Here is a 13,190-nt window from a genome sequence, read left to right on the forward strand (position 1 = left end):
TGTGTGTGTGTGTGTGTGTGTGTGTGTGTGTGTGTGTGTGTGTGTGTGTAGTCAGATAACTGGGTGACTGGAAGGGATGGTGGTGCTATCAACAGGATAGGGAAACTGGGAAAAAGAACATGTTTAGGGGCAAGGGGATAATTAATTCAGTTTAGGACATGTGAAGTTGGAGGTGCCAATAGAATGTTCAAGTAGAGATGTTTCACAGGATGGAGATATAGTCCTAGAAGTCAGGAGAGGGATTAGAATTGGGGCTGAATTTTGGGGTTATTTGTATAGAAGAGGTAGTTGAAGTTGCAGTTATTAATGAGATTGGCATGGGAGAAAGTACAGGGAGTGGAGAGGCCCAAGGACAAAGCCTTGGAGAACACTTGTCCTTAGGGAGAAATACTAGGGTTTGTTCCATTGAGGAAAACTAAGGAGTGGTCAGATGGGTAGGAGAAGCAGAAACCAAGGGAAGATACATTATTTAGTTAAAGGACTTGATCAACAGCGTTTTTTGTCATCAGCCCAATTGTTGGTAAGTGCTGCATAGTCAGAGAGAGAGAGTATATGCCTTACCATTTAAGAAAAGAATGCTTTAGATTTGTGTTCTGGGCTGAAAATTCTTTTTTAGATTGATTTACTGATTTGTGTGTTAATCAACTTTCCCAGGGGACAGTTGAGTCTGTTCTAAATCTATCTAATTATACTTTCATCCAGCCTACTTCATATTTATTCACAAAATACAATAAAATACATTGTTAAACTTTTTGCTGAAATGAAGACACATTGACATATTCCTGATTTATCCAGTCTAGAGATATTATGGCTCAGTGGATAAAGAATTGGGATCAAGTCTTGCTCCTGACATGTAATCGCTCAGAGATCCTAGAAAAGTATTTTGGGCATCTGTCAACAACTATAAATTTGAGAGCACGTGCCAACCTGCATTAGTAGAAGAATTTTCCTCTGGTTGTTCTCTAGACCAGAGGTGTCAAATGTATGTCCTGTAGACCTCCCAGTGCTTATCAGTACTGCCAGAACTAGATTAAAATGTAATTGAGAAATATTTAGCAATAAACATAGCATTACATTTTAAAACTAAGTCAACATGCAAGGATCCTTATGTTGGGGTTTTTGTTATCATTCAGTCATTCAGTTTTGTCCAACTCTTTGTGGTCCTATTTGGGCTTTTCTTGGCAAAGGTGCTGGAGTGGTTTGCCATTTCCTTCTCCAGCTCATTTTACAGATGAGGAAACTCAGGCAAATGAGGTTAAATGATTTAACTAAGGTCACACAGCTAGTAAGGTCTCTGAGGCCAGATTTGAACTCAGGAAGATGAGACTGCACTCTATCCACTGTACCACCTAGCTGTACTAAGGTACTAATGTACAGATTACTGACCTCCATTTCTATTTGAATTTTAAACCACTGCTCTAACCAATAAAACTATAGGTCTGGTTCAAAATATATTGAGTCTGGGATCCTTTCAAAAAAGAGATATAGCTAATTAGGTGTTACTTGGCCTTAGTGAAGGAACCTATGCTGGCTTCTAGTGATCACTAGGTTGTTATTTTTTAAAGTGTTTAGTGGTTGACTTTTAGAATTTTATGGGTGATTAATAGGAAACATGCTGGCAAAATGACTAGCTCAGAGTGACAAATTCAGTAAGTGTTAGAGCTAGGATGTAAACTCAGGTCTTCTGACTCCAAGTGATCTTGGGTTGTGCCTTTTCCACTACTTCACACTACCTGCCATGGGAGAGATAGGAAAAGAGCCAGATGTGATTGAAGCCCTCAGTGAGCTCCCACATAATTAGGGAGACATGAGTCACAAGGGAAACAGAGAACTATATATTGTATGCTCAGTGTCAGAATGAGAAGTGAAGACAGTGGGTCCTGTAGCTCCCTACACAAGAAGATCTTATTGCAGGCTTTCTAGAATGGGTGGGACTACTGACAGTTTTTACTCTCTCTTCACTTCTTTTTTTTTTTTTTAATAAAGCAATCGGGGTTAAGTAACTTGCTCAAGGTTACATGGCCAGTTATTTATGGGTGTAGTGCTAAGTGTCTGAGCCCGGATTTGATCCCCAGGTCATCCTGACACTGGAGCCGGTGCTCTTACTTGCTGAGCCACCTGGCCGCCCCTCTCTTCACTCCTTTTATCTAAATCATCCTTCACAGGCTCCCAGATTAATGTTGAACCTTTGAAGGACTCTTCTTTGTTCACAAATCTAGTTATATCATTCCTCTGCTCAAAATCCTTCAGTGATTCCCTATATAGTAAAGGCTCTTTTGCCTGGAATTCAAGGTCCTCCTGAATTGCATGCTATCTTAGCTTTTTTAGCCCAATTTTATAGAATCATAGACTGTGAGTTGGAAGGGGCTTCAGAGAATGACTAGTCCAAACCATACCTGAACAGAAATCCTCTTTGTAGGATCCCTCATAAGCAGCAATCCAACTTCCACTTGGGAACCTCTAGTGAGGGCTTCTTATATTACTCTCCTTCATGTATTCTCTGTTCCAGTCAGGCAAGGTGGCTTTGTTGCCCTGCACATGCCCCATTTCTCTTACTTCAGTTTTTATTCCTGCTCTTCTCTACACAGAGAATGTTATTTCCTTCCTCCCTTTTCCCACTTGAAATCTACCTCACCCTTTGATACCCTCCAGGAAACCTTAATCACCTCCAGGAAGCCTTCCTAATTCCCTCTAACCCTAATCAACAATGAGCTAGGACTTCACATAATATGTGACTTGGACTTTTCTCATGTACTTATCCTGTATCATTTTATATCATATAGTACTTTCTGTATACGTGGTCTATGGTACTTTGTACAGAGGGCAAATGTAAGAATTCCTCTGAAAGTAATCGGCTGTATTCAGGGTCTAGTGACCTTGTTGACACTTGATTGGCCAAATATGGTGAGGAATTAGGTCAGGAGCAAAACTGAGAGGAGAAAGCGTCATCTTCCTGTGGAGAAAGAACTGAGAGTCTGTTTGGGGACTCTCTCCAAGTTTTCCTCCTTTTCTCCTGGAGTTAGACTTAGTCATACAATTTTCTGTCTTTAATGATAGACCAGGAGAAATTGAGGTTAGTTTACAGCTCAACAGACATTAACCTCACACCTGCTATGTGCAAAGCCTTGCCTTTCTTCAAGTCCTGCCATCTATAAGAATTCATTCCTGATTACCCTTAATTTTAGTGTCTTCCCTCTGTTGATTACCTCCAATTTCTCCTACATATATATCTTATGTGTTCCTAGTTGTTTGCATGTTGTCTCCCCCACTAGATTGTGAGCTCCTTGAAAGCAAAGAACTGGCTTTTTCCTCTTTCTGCATCCCTAGCATTTAGCACATAGTGCCTAGCACGTAGTAGGCACTTGACAAATGTTTATTGACCAACTCACTGGGGAAAATAAAAAGTTTAGATGAGACATGGTCCCCATCCACAAGTAGATTCCTCTTTACTAAGAAAATTGAGGCCATTCATTATGAACTTGCTCTTCTCTTCATCTTACATAACTCGACATCATCTCCCACTCTACTTCTTTTCCTTAACCACTGATAATTAGGTGACCCACCTCTTTGCTGAAGCTAAACCTTATACATGTGGTCTTGCTCTCCTCTTGTCTTCTCCAGTAGACTTCAACCTCTGTCATTGATGCCCCTCTAATTTTAAACTTATAACTGTCTGCTGCCTTCTTTATATATATGCTCAAGTCTTGCCCATAATTTAAAAGAAAAGCATTCATTAGATCCTCTCACTCTTTCAAGCTATTGTCTTATAGTTCTCTTCCCCTATTCAGCCAAACTCCTAGAAAAAAACTGTCTATACTTGTTGTCACCACTTCCTCTCTTCTCATTTCTTCCTCAACCTTTGCCATCTAGCATCTGACCACATCAGTCAACTTATGCTGCTCTCTCCAAAGTTACCAATGATTTCTCGATTTTCAAATCTGATAGTATTTGCTCAGTCCTCATCCTACTCAGTCTCTCTGCTGTAGTTTGATACTGTTGGCCACCCTCTTTTGTTGGAAAGTCTTCTGTCTGGGATTTCATGACACTTCTCTCTCCTGGTTCTCTTTCCACCTCTCTGATCTCTCCTTGAACTTCTTTGCTGACTATTATCCACATCATATCCACAATTGTTGGTGTTCCTCAAGGCTCTGCCATAGTGTACTTCTTTCCTCTAAACTCTCTCAATTGGTCATTTGGCTTCTTTGGGTTTCATTGTCATTTCTATTCAGATGGCTCATAAATCTTTCTATCCATCCAGTCCTAGTTTCTCTCCTGAGCTTTAGTCCTATAATACCAACTGCCTGCTTATTGGATATTTCAGCCTAGGTGTCCTGTAGACATTTCAAATTCAACACATCCAAAACAGAACTTATTATCCTTTCCCAGAAATCTACCCAACACTCAAACTTTACTATTTTTGTTGAAGGGACCACCATTCTCCCAGTCTCTCACATTTGTAATCCTGGCATCATTCTCAACTCATCAGTCTCTCTCACCTCAAATATCCAATTTGTTGTCAAATTTTGCTGTTTCTAGCTCCACAGTATCTTATATAGCCAACTCCTCCTCTCTATTCAGACAGCCCACATCTTAGTTCAGGTTCTTTCTAACTTCACTGTACATTATTCCCCTTCCTGCATCCTACTATTAAGCCATACTGGCCTCAAAGATGGCTCTCTATCATCTGTCTCAGTGCCTTTGAATTGACCATCCTCCATCCCTGCAAGCCAAGTAGTCTTTACCTCAGCCTCACAGAATCTCTCTCTTCCTTTAAGACGCAGTTCAAGAACCACTCCCACGGGCTGTCTTTCTTCCTCATCCCAAGAATTAGTGCCCATTAACCTTAACAACCTTGTATTTATTGTGTAGGTACTTTTTCTATTAAATTTGGACATGTCTCTCCCATGGAATGCAACGAAATTCTTGACAGTAAGGATTGTTTCTTTTTTCTTTCTTTTTTTTTTTTTGCACTCAAAGTGTCTTACAGTAGGCACTTAATACATGCTTGTTGGTTATGACTTGATCTTCTAATTCAAGAAGACTCATTGCTGACCTTCCAAAACTTTAGTATGTACACAAGATAAAAAAATTGTATTTGATAGATCTTTCCCACCTCTGAACTCTTATAGCAATTATCTAGCCTCATTGTATGTTATTCCCCATCCTTTTCTCTGTGATCTAGACAAACTGGCTGCTTTTCACACGTGCCATTGTGTCTCATGTCTCAATGTCATTCCAATGACCCATTCCCCTGCTTAGAATGCACTTCATCCTAAACTCCTCCTTATCAAAGCCCTTTCTTCCTTCAAGATGTAACTCACACTCCTATTGAAACCTTGACTTGATCACACACACACACACACACACACACACACACACACCTGTTAGTGGTCTCCCTCCCTAACCACCTTGTATTTATTGTATTTACTCTCTATATACTTATGTGTATTTATTGTCTCCCCAGTTAGAATGTCAGCATCATTCTTTGTACCTTTAGTGCCTGGTACACAGTACTCTGTTAACAATTGCTTATTGATCAATTGAGCAAACTTATTGGGAAGGATAAGGTGTTTGATGTGACAAACACTTGCTGAGGAACCCCTGGGATTAATATCCCAGTGTTTAGTGCTGGGGCAAAGATACATAAGTAAGGTGATATGTAGCCTCAGCTTTCGTGAAGCTCCCAGTCTATTAGAAGGATAAGGCACCATTAGACATTATTACAGACTATTACATAATAAGGGGGTTGTACTAGATGACCTATGCTTTCCTATAGCTCTGAGTGAATGAATGTATGTATATATGTGGTCCATATATGTGTGTGTGTATATATATGCACACATCATATATATCTATATATATAGATATATACACACACATACATACATACACACACAGACTGCACATATATCTGCTTGGTGTGTGTGCCTGCTGATGTCTCAAGATTTCTGTATCAGTGAGTACGTGTGATTTGTAAGGGTCCAAGATCCTAAGTCTTCACATATGGTCTGAATCTACACACCACCCTCTGCATTTTCCTGTCTGTATCTGAGCTTACCTGTATTCCTGACTAACATCTATGCCTGGGTCTAGCTTGAGATATGTGTTTCTCTGAATTTGTGTATATGACTGTGAGAATCCAGGCTTACGCATTAACCCTATGCCCTGGAGATTCCTGGATCTTGACCACACACAACTGTCCTGCTTTCTTAGAGTCTCTAGTCCAGGGTTCCCTTGTGGGAAGACAGTCAGAGGTATCTCTAGGCTTAGAGACCTGACCATTTGACTTCCCAGCCCTTGGCTTTCCTTGACTGGCCCCACTTGTATTCTCAGCTGTGCTCTGTGCTGAGTTAGGGAGAGGCAGAGCTGTATGGTCCTTCCTCCCAGGGCCATAGAATTATAGGATTTGAAGCTAGAAGGTACTTTAGAGATCATCTAATTATCTTATTTTTATAGATGTGGAAACTGGAGCAAAGAGTAGGGAAGAGACTCATACAAGGTCATGTAGGTAATAATAGTAGAACAGAGACTCAAGCCAGGGATTCCTAATTCCAAATCCTATGTTCTTGCCAATACACCATGTTGCTTCTGGGTATTAAAGAATTAACGGGGATGGGGAGAGGGTATGGGGGGGCATTATTCCTGGGCTTTATGGAAGCCTAAGAGGGAGCATGGCAGGAGCTGAGCATCATTCTAACAGCACTGAGCTGAGTTATGGCTAGTATGGACTGGTCACTGTAGAAGGAAATAATAACTTTATTTTCTACAGAACTTTCTTCATGACAATCCTATGAAATGGATAGGGCAAGAATTATAATCTCCATTTAACAAATGGAGAAATTGAGACTTGGTAAAGTGACTTGACCAGTATCAGAACTGAAGACTTGAATCTAGGTCTCCAGCTTTGTTCATTCTTATACTACACCACTAGGTATTTTGTGGAGAATCAGGGTCTCCATCCCTCTCCCCCCTAAAGCCCCCCCCACCCCGTTCTTTTGTTGGCAGGGCTCTAAGCTGTTTTTCCGGCTTTCTGGGCGAGACTGTACAGAGCCTAGTGATGACACCACAGAAAGGCCCTCCTGAAGTTGGGGTGGGGGGAGGTGTCCCACCCCCTTCGGGGTGAGAAGGGGAGGAGGTAGGCAGGCATACTTGTCCTGCTCCCCCTCACCCCAGGTCAGGCCTCCTCCCCCAAGGTAGGGCGGGAGGCTAGGCCAGCCTGCATGGGGTGTGGGAGAAAGCAAAGCCGGTTTCCTCATTTCCTCTACCGCTCCCAAGCAATAGCTAGAGGGAGGCGGCCAGAGCAGTGACTAGTGGTGGGCACCAGTGTGTGTGTGTGTGTGTGTGTGTGTGTGTGTGTGTGTGTGTGTGCAGGGAAGCAGAACACATCACTTAACATGCTCACCACTTCCTGCGTGACCCCTTTCCCTTGCCCTGATGATGGAGGGAGCCCCCAGGCAGTGAATGGAGAGCCTCACCTGGATCTGAATTGGAGGCCTCCGGTGCAAGGACATTCAGGCATTGTGGACACCCAGGATGTGGAGGTGAGAGTGAGGTGAAAGTGTGGGGAGGGGGAGGAAAGGAAGTGCAAACACAGCCATTCCAGGTATCCCTCCCAACTTCTTTGGAAGGAAGGAGCAGGATACAGTTTCCCCTTGGGGAAAGCGGGACAAAGGAGAAGATGTAATGGGGACAGCAAAGCCTGGAGTTTCTAGTGACTGGCTGTGAGCTGCTGTGATCCTGGAAGGATGTGCAGTGATTACCCCCTATGTGTGTGTGGGAGGGGGGTTGGCATTCCAGAGGGCTCCTCATTAGGATGTAAATAGGATAACTGGGTATGATCATATGTTACCTAGATATAGTGTGCTTATAGTGCCCAGTTAGGGCATGATTAAGGGTACCCAGTGATAGTGTGTGTTTGGTCATATCTGGCTGTAATACGTGTTATTTTTCTAGCTTTTATGATTACATACACTGGTTAGAGTTTGGTTAATAGTTCATGCTGGGGGTTCCAGCATTCAGTGTGACTGGAGGGAATGGTAATAGGTGTTTTGCGGGGTACTGGGTTAGAGTGTATTGCCAGAAGTGCTGGGTTAGGGTGAGTTTGGAGTACCTGGTACTGGGGTTACCAAGTTTATAATATGTCTTGTTTAGAGGTAGTTCTGGTGTGTACTAAGAGTACCATGTTGAGTGTATTCTGGGACTATCTAATAGTAATGTGACTTTTTTTTTTTATCTAGCTAGGGTGCTATAGGGACTATGGAGTACCATATTAAAGTGGAATTGGGAGTTCCCAGTGCTACCTAATTCTAGTTGGGGTAGAATTAACCTAGTTGGGGTAGAATTAGAGTTACCTAGTATGATTGTGTGTTAGAGGCACCTGGTTAGGGTATTGATGGGCATGGGAGGAGGCAGGGAATGGGAATCTTATTCCATCTTCCACTCACTAACTTTGGGTGACTGTTTGACTCAGACTCTTCCTGCTCCCAGCAATGGTTTCCCTCCTCTTCTTGGTCAGTGGCTCAGTCTTCCCTTCTCTATGTGACTCTGATCTGTCTTCCAAAGGCTACCTACCCCCAGTGATAACCAGGATGTGCCACACTGGACCATTCTCTCTCTTCAGGGAATTGACCTTCAGGAAAACTGGCAACTAAGCAGTTTGTCTTTGATACAGTTTCGTCCACATTCTTTGTCACCCCATTACTTGGGACTTGTCTTCTTTGGCCTGGAACTTAGGCTATTCCACTCAATTTAATTAAACTCTATGCTTAACTTTAATCCACTCCAGTCAATTTTACCCCCCTCTATTCTACTCCAAGACACTTTACTCAGTTCATTAAAAAGTTCCCCTTATTCCGTAGGATCATAGAAATAGAGCTGGAAGGAAATTCAGAGGCCACTTAGTCCAACCTCCTCATTTTATAAATGAGATAACATTTTATAAATGAGGGAGGTTCAGTGGTTTTCCCCAAGGTCCTACAAGCCAGTCCATTCTCCTTTATTCAGGGGTGTGCTGGAGCCAGCTAGCCGATTGTTTTCTTTTCAGTATAAGCATTCACACCTTGGAACTTGGCAAATGCTGAAAATCAGGGCTTGATTTATTGTTTTATTGATTGTCTAGACTTAAGAAAGTGATGGGAAAATGTTAAAAATTCACATTAAACTTAAAAATATGTCCTGTATACATTTTCCCCACCAGGAGAGCTGGTTGTTAAATATTTAACAATGCACTTCTACCTCTACTCCAAATGAATTCACTTAAACTGACTTGTTGACCTCATTCCACCACCTACTTTACTTTCATCCCTTTTTACCTACTCTAATCCATTCAAAGGCATTCTATTTAGTCTAACTCTCCTTCGCCATAATAAACCACTCCCTTTAATTCTAATGTACCTCACCCTATCCCACTTCAGTTCATTGAAAATTTACCCTGTGTCAACCCCATGTTTTAGACTATACCATGCTATATTGTTCAACAGAATATAATTTCATTGCAGGCAACAGCTGTTTTTTGTTTTATCTTTCTATCCTCAGTACCCGGCATAGTTCTTTGCTTACAACCTCATAGGCACTAAATAATTTTGGTATTGGATTGAACATAATAGAAGACATGGTTGGATACTAGACTTTGTGAGGGGGTAGGGAAAAGAGGGGACAGAGCCAGAGAATAGCACCAGTGATTAAGGGTAATCATCAGGACCCTAGAAACACTTGTGGGAGCTAAGAAAGGGTGATCAGAGTTAAAATCCGAGAGAAAGTAAGCTAGAGTCTGTATGTGATCCAGCTGAAAGTTGATGGGTAACAAAAGCCAAAGGGAGGAGATGAGAGGTAAGATGAAGAGTTCAAAGCAGTACAGGAAAGCTGGGGAAATTAATCTAGTGTCTCTATGCCATAAGAAGACCCTTGTGGAGTAGTCTTTCAAGTATTCCAATCAGCTCTACAAAGAAGTTATAACTGCCCAGAAAATGACAGGAGCATGCTCTGGGGACCCTGCCTTGCCCCCACTATGTTAGATCCCATGCTGTGGGATCAGACAGCCTCTGCCTCTGATGGCAGAGTCTAATCGGGAAGACATGACATAGATAAGAGAAAGAGAGCAATACAGAACAGATAGAGTGTTATAAGTTAGGAGTTATGAGGAGGGAGAATTAGGTGTGGGCTGGAGGAGTCAGGACAGGCTTCCTGGAGGAGTTTAGGGCCAGAGATGGGCCTTGGAGGAACAGGAGGGTTGGAGTAGGTGGAGTGGAAGAGCCTGCACAGCAAGAGTCAGCAGTGTGATGTGGCAAGCAGCAAAGGCATCTTCTAGGAACAAGGAGGTGAGCCTCCCATACGCAGATGAAATCCAGAGAATTACACTCAGTTCTAGGCACCACATTTTTCTTTTAGAACTGTAATTCACTTTTATGTAATAGAAGGTGGGGTTGTTGTTTTTTTAATAGGTTTTACAAAGCTATTTTGAAAATAAATTCTCATATTTTATTGATAACCTTCTGTTTATGCATTACCTTTGTTTGTGAACATCTCCCTCCTTCTTCTTTCCCCTACCCAGTGAGCCAAACATGGTACCAAAGATTGAAAAAAGAAAGAATATGGGCTGCGAGGAGGTGCAGTGAACAGAGCACCAGCCCTGGAGTCAGGAGGACCTGAGTTTAAATACAGCCTCAGACACTTAACACTTACTAGCTGTGTGACCTTGGGCAAGTCACTTAGCCCCAATTGCCCTGCCTCCCCCCCTCCAAAAAAAAAAAAAAGATTAAAAGTAATGTTCACCAAAACCAGCCAACAGGGCAACTGTGACTTAAAGGAAATGCACTATAAACCACCTGTGATTCTTTACTTCCAGAAATGAGGGAGAGAGTTGCATTTTCTCAGTTCTTTTCTGGGACCAGGCTTGACCATTTTAATTGCACAGAGTTTAATTTCATTTTCTTAATCTTTCTTTTTACATTGTCATAGCTATTGTTTGGTTTTGTTTCTTGGTTCTCTTACTTCACTATATCTCAGTTCCTATTTCTTTCCATCCTTCTCTGAATTCTTTATGGTTGTTTTTTGTGGTGTAATAATATTCTATTAGGTCCAGACACTGTGATTTGTTTTTCCGAGGACTCCCTGCCCATCTACTTAATTCGCAGTTTTTGCTACCTTATAAAGTGCTGCTGTGAATATTTTGGTATATCTGGAACCTTTCTTTCTGTCTTTGAACTCCTTGAGGTGTATGCCTAGCAGTGTGATCTCTGGATCTGAGGGTATAGACATTATAGTTCCCAATTACTCCTACCTTTTTTTTTTTAAAGATTGCTTTCCAGAATGGTTAGACCAATTCACAGCTCCACCAACAGTGTATGTATGGGCTTCACATTTCAGGAAGGACATTGAAAAGCTGGAAAACATCCCAAGGAGAGCAGACATGATGGTGAAAGGTACTAGAGATTAGAAGTCTCATACAGGACATAATAACTGTTTTCAAATACTTGAAAGGCTGTCACGTAGAAAAAGCATTAGGCTTGTTCTCTTTGGTCTCAGGGCACAGGACTATGAGCACTGTGTAGGCTTTTCAAATAGGAAAATTTAGATTTGATATCAGGGAAAATTTCCTAACAATTAGAATTATGCAGGAGGGCTGCCTTGGGGAATACTATGTTCCCCTTCACTGGAAGTGTGTAAGCAATGTCTAGATGACTACTTGTGTGTGTTACGGTGAGGATTCCTTTTTGAGGATAGGCTGAGCTTACATACCTGCTGAGGATACTTCCAGCTCTGAAATTCTGCAATTCTGTGGGAGGAAAGGCATTTCAGGCAGAGACGAATGATCTGAAACAAGGTGCAGAAGTAGAAAAGGGCCAGGTACTGTGTTGGAGGGAGGGAAATGATGAGATCGGTCAATCTGGGAAAGAGAATCGGGTCATATTCTTGCCATCGCCACCTCCCAGTGACCAATGGAAATTTCCTATCTTGGAAGTTCTTTTCTTAACTTCCATTGTTGCTGCCTCAAGGGCTCTATACCTTTCAGGTTGATAAATTTATTGATTTGCTCTTAGAGGTCAGTGAGAGGTTGTTGCTCAGTTCTTGGAAGCTTTGGATGGTGGGACCAAAGGATATGGGGGGACTTTCCCTTTGTGGTCCCATTGCTTAAGGGTATGATATCTTCAGACATATGATTACCTGGCTGTGTGACCTTGGACAAGTTGTTTAGCCCTCTAGACCTTATTTTCTTCATCTGTATAATGAGCAAGTCGAGCTAGGTGATCTACAGAACCTTTCATCACTGGGGTTCATAATTCTTTGACTTTCAAAGAGACTGAATTGTCATATGAGTCAAACCTGAGGTTAAGGGCTCATTTAGGACTTGATGCTCACCATGAGTCTATGACCAGAGATAGAAATCAACCTGTCTCAACAGTCTGAGTTCAGTTATGACCAGGTTTAGGGTTCAGCCTGTCTCTGGGGAATGGATCAGTATGTGACAGAATTACAAGATTTAAGGCTTGGAGGGGACTTTAAAGACCATGTTTCATTTGACACATGAGGAAACTGAGACTCAGAATAGGGAAGTAACTTGTCCAAAGTCATGCAGCTTAGTAAGTAGCAGAAGCGAGATGTGAACCCACATCTTTTCTGACTCCAAATCAGTCTTTTCTTTACTGTGTCATACTTTCTTAACTTGGATTAAGGTCAGAGTTAGTTTATGACTATAAAAAATTCTGCATTTATCTATATGTATGTAAAATTAGTTGGTTGAAACCCATGACTTAGTGCTGTTAATAGGTATCTCCTCTAAAGTGCCCAACAAGTGGATCGGCTAGTCTTTATTTGAAGACCTCCAGTGAAAAGGAAAATAGGGTTTCTTGAAGTGACTCTTTCTTTGCTCTGCTTGTTAGGAAGTTTTTTACTACTTCAAACCTGACTTTGCCTCTCTTCACCTGTTAAGGGATAGAATGGATGAGATAACCTCTGATGGCCCTTCTAAAACTGAAATTCTACAATTTTGTGAGTCGTCTATAAATACCAACCATTATTGTTAACATTATTATTGTCATTGTTATTATACAGTGATGCTGATGCCCTTCCCTCTCATTCATTTAGGTACTTCCTCCTGTTCCCCAATTATCCTAACTCATAAGGTAGAGAGTTCCTTGTCAATGGAAGTCTTCAAATCATAAAAGTTCAGAGCTGAAAGGGACCTGACAACA

The 13,190-nt window shown here is 41.7% G+C and overlaps 1 protein-coding gene across 4 annotated transcripts in view; it reads left to right on the forward strand.

Moving 5' to 3' along the window:
* NBEAL2 (neurobeachin like 2) overlaps nucleotides 1–13,190 on the forward strand; it is a 149,931-nt gene that overhangs the window by 41,532 nt on the left and 95,209 nt on the right. For 3 of the 4 annotated variants that reach the window (XM_069095904.1, XM_069095905.1, XM_069095907.1), the window contains exon 1: nucleotides 7,192–7,541. The exons of the other annotated variant lie outside the window; for it this stretch is intronic. In XM_069095904.1, coding sequence (XP_068952005.1) covers nucleotides 7,395–7,541 — 147 coding nt within the window. In that variant the 5' untranslated portion in view covers nucleotides 7,192–7,394. Of the gene's footprint in view, nucleotides 1–7,191; nucleotides 7,542–13,190 lie in introns of those variants that run through there. 4 annotated transcript variants of the gene reach the window in all.

This window comes from Petaurus breviceps, unplaced genomic scaffold (assembly GCF_028583685.1).
Source record: "Petaurus breviceps papuanus isolate PSGF00001 unplaced genomic scaffold, PetGlider_PUasm1.0 227, whole genome shotgun sequence".
NCBI lineage: Eukaryota > Metazoa > Chordata > Mammalia > Diprotodontia > Petauridae > Petaurus > Petaurus breviceps.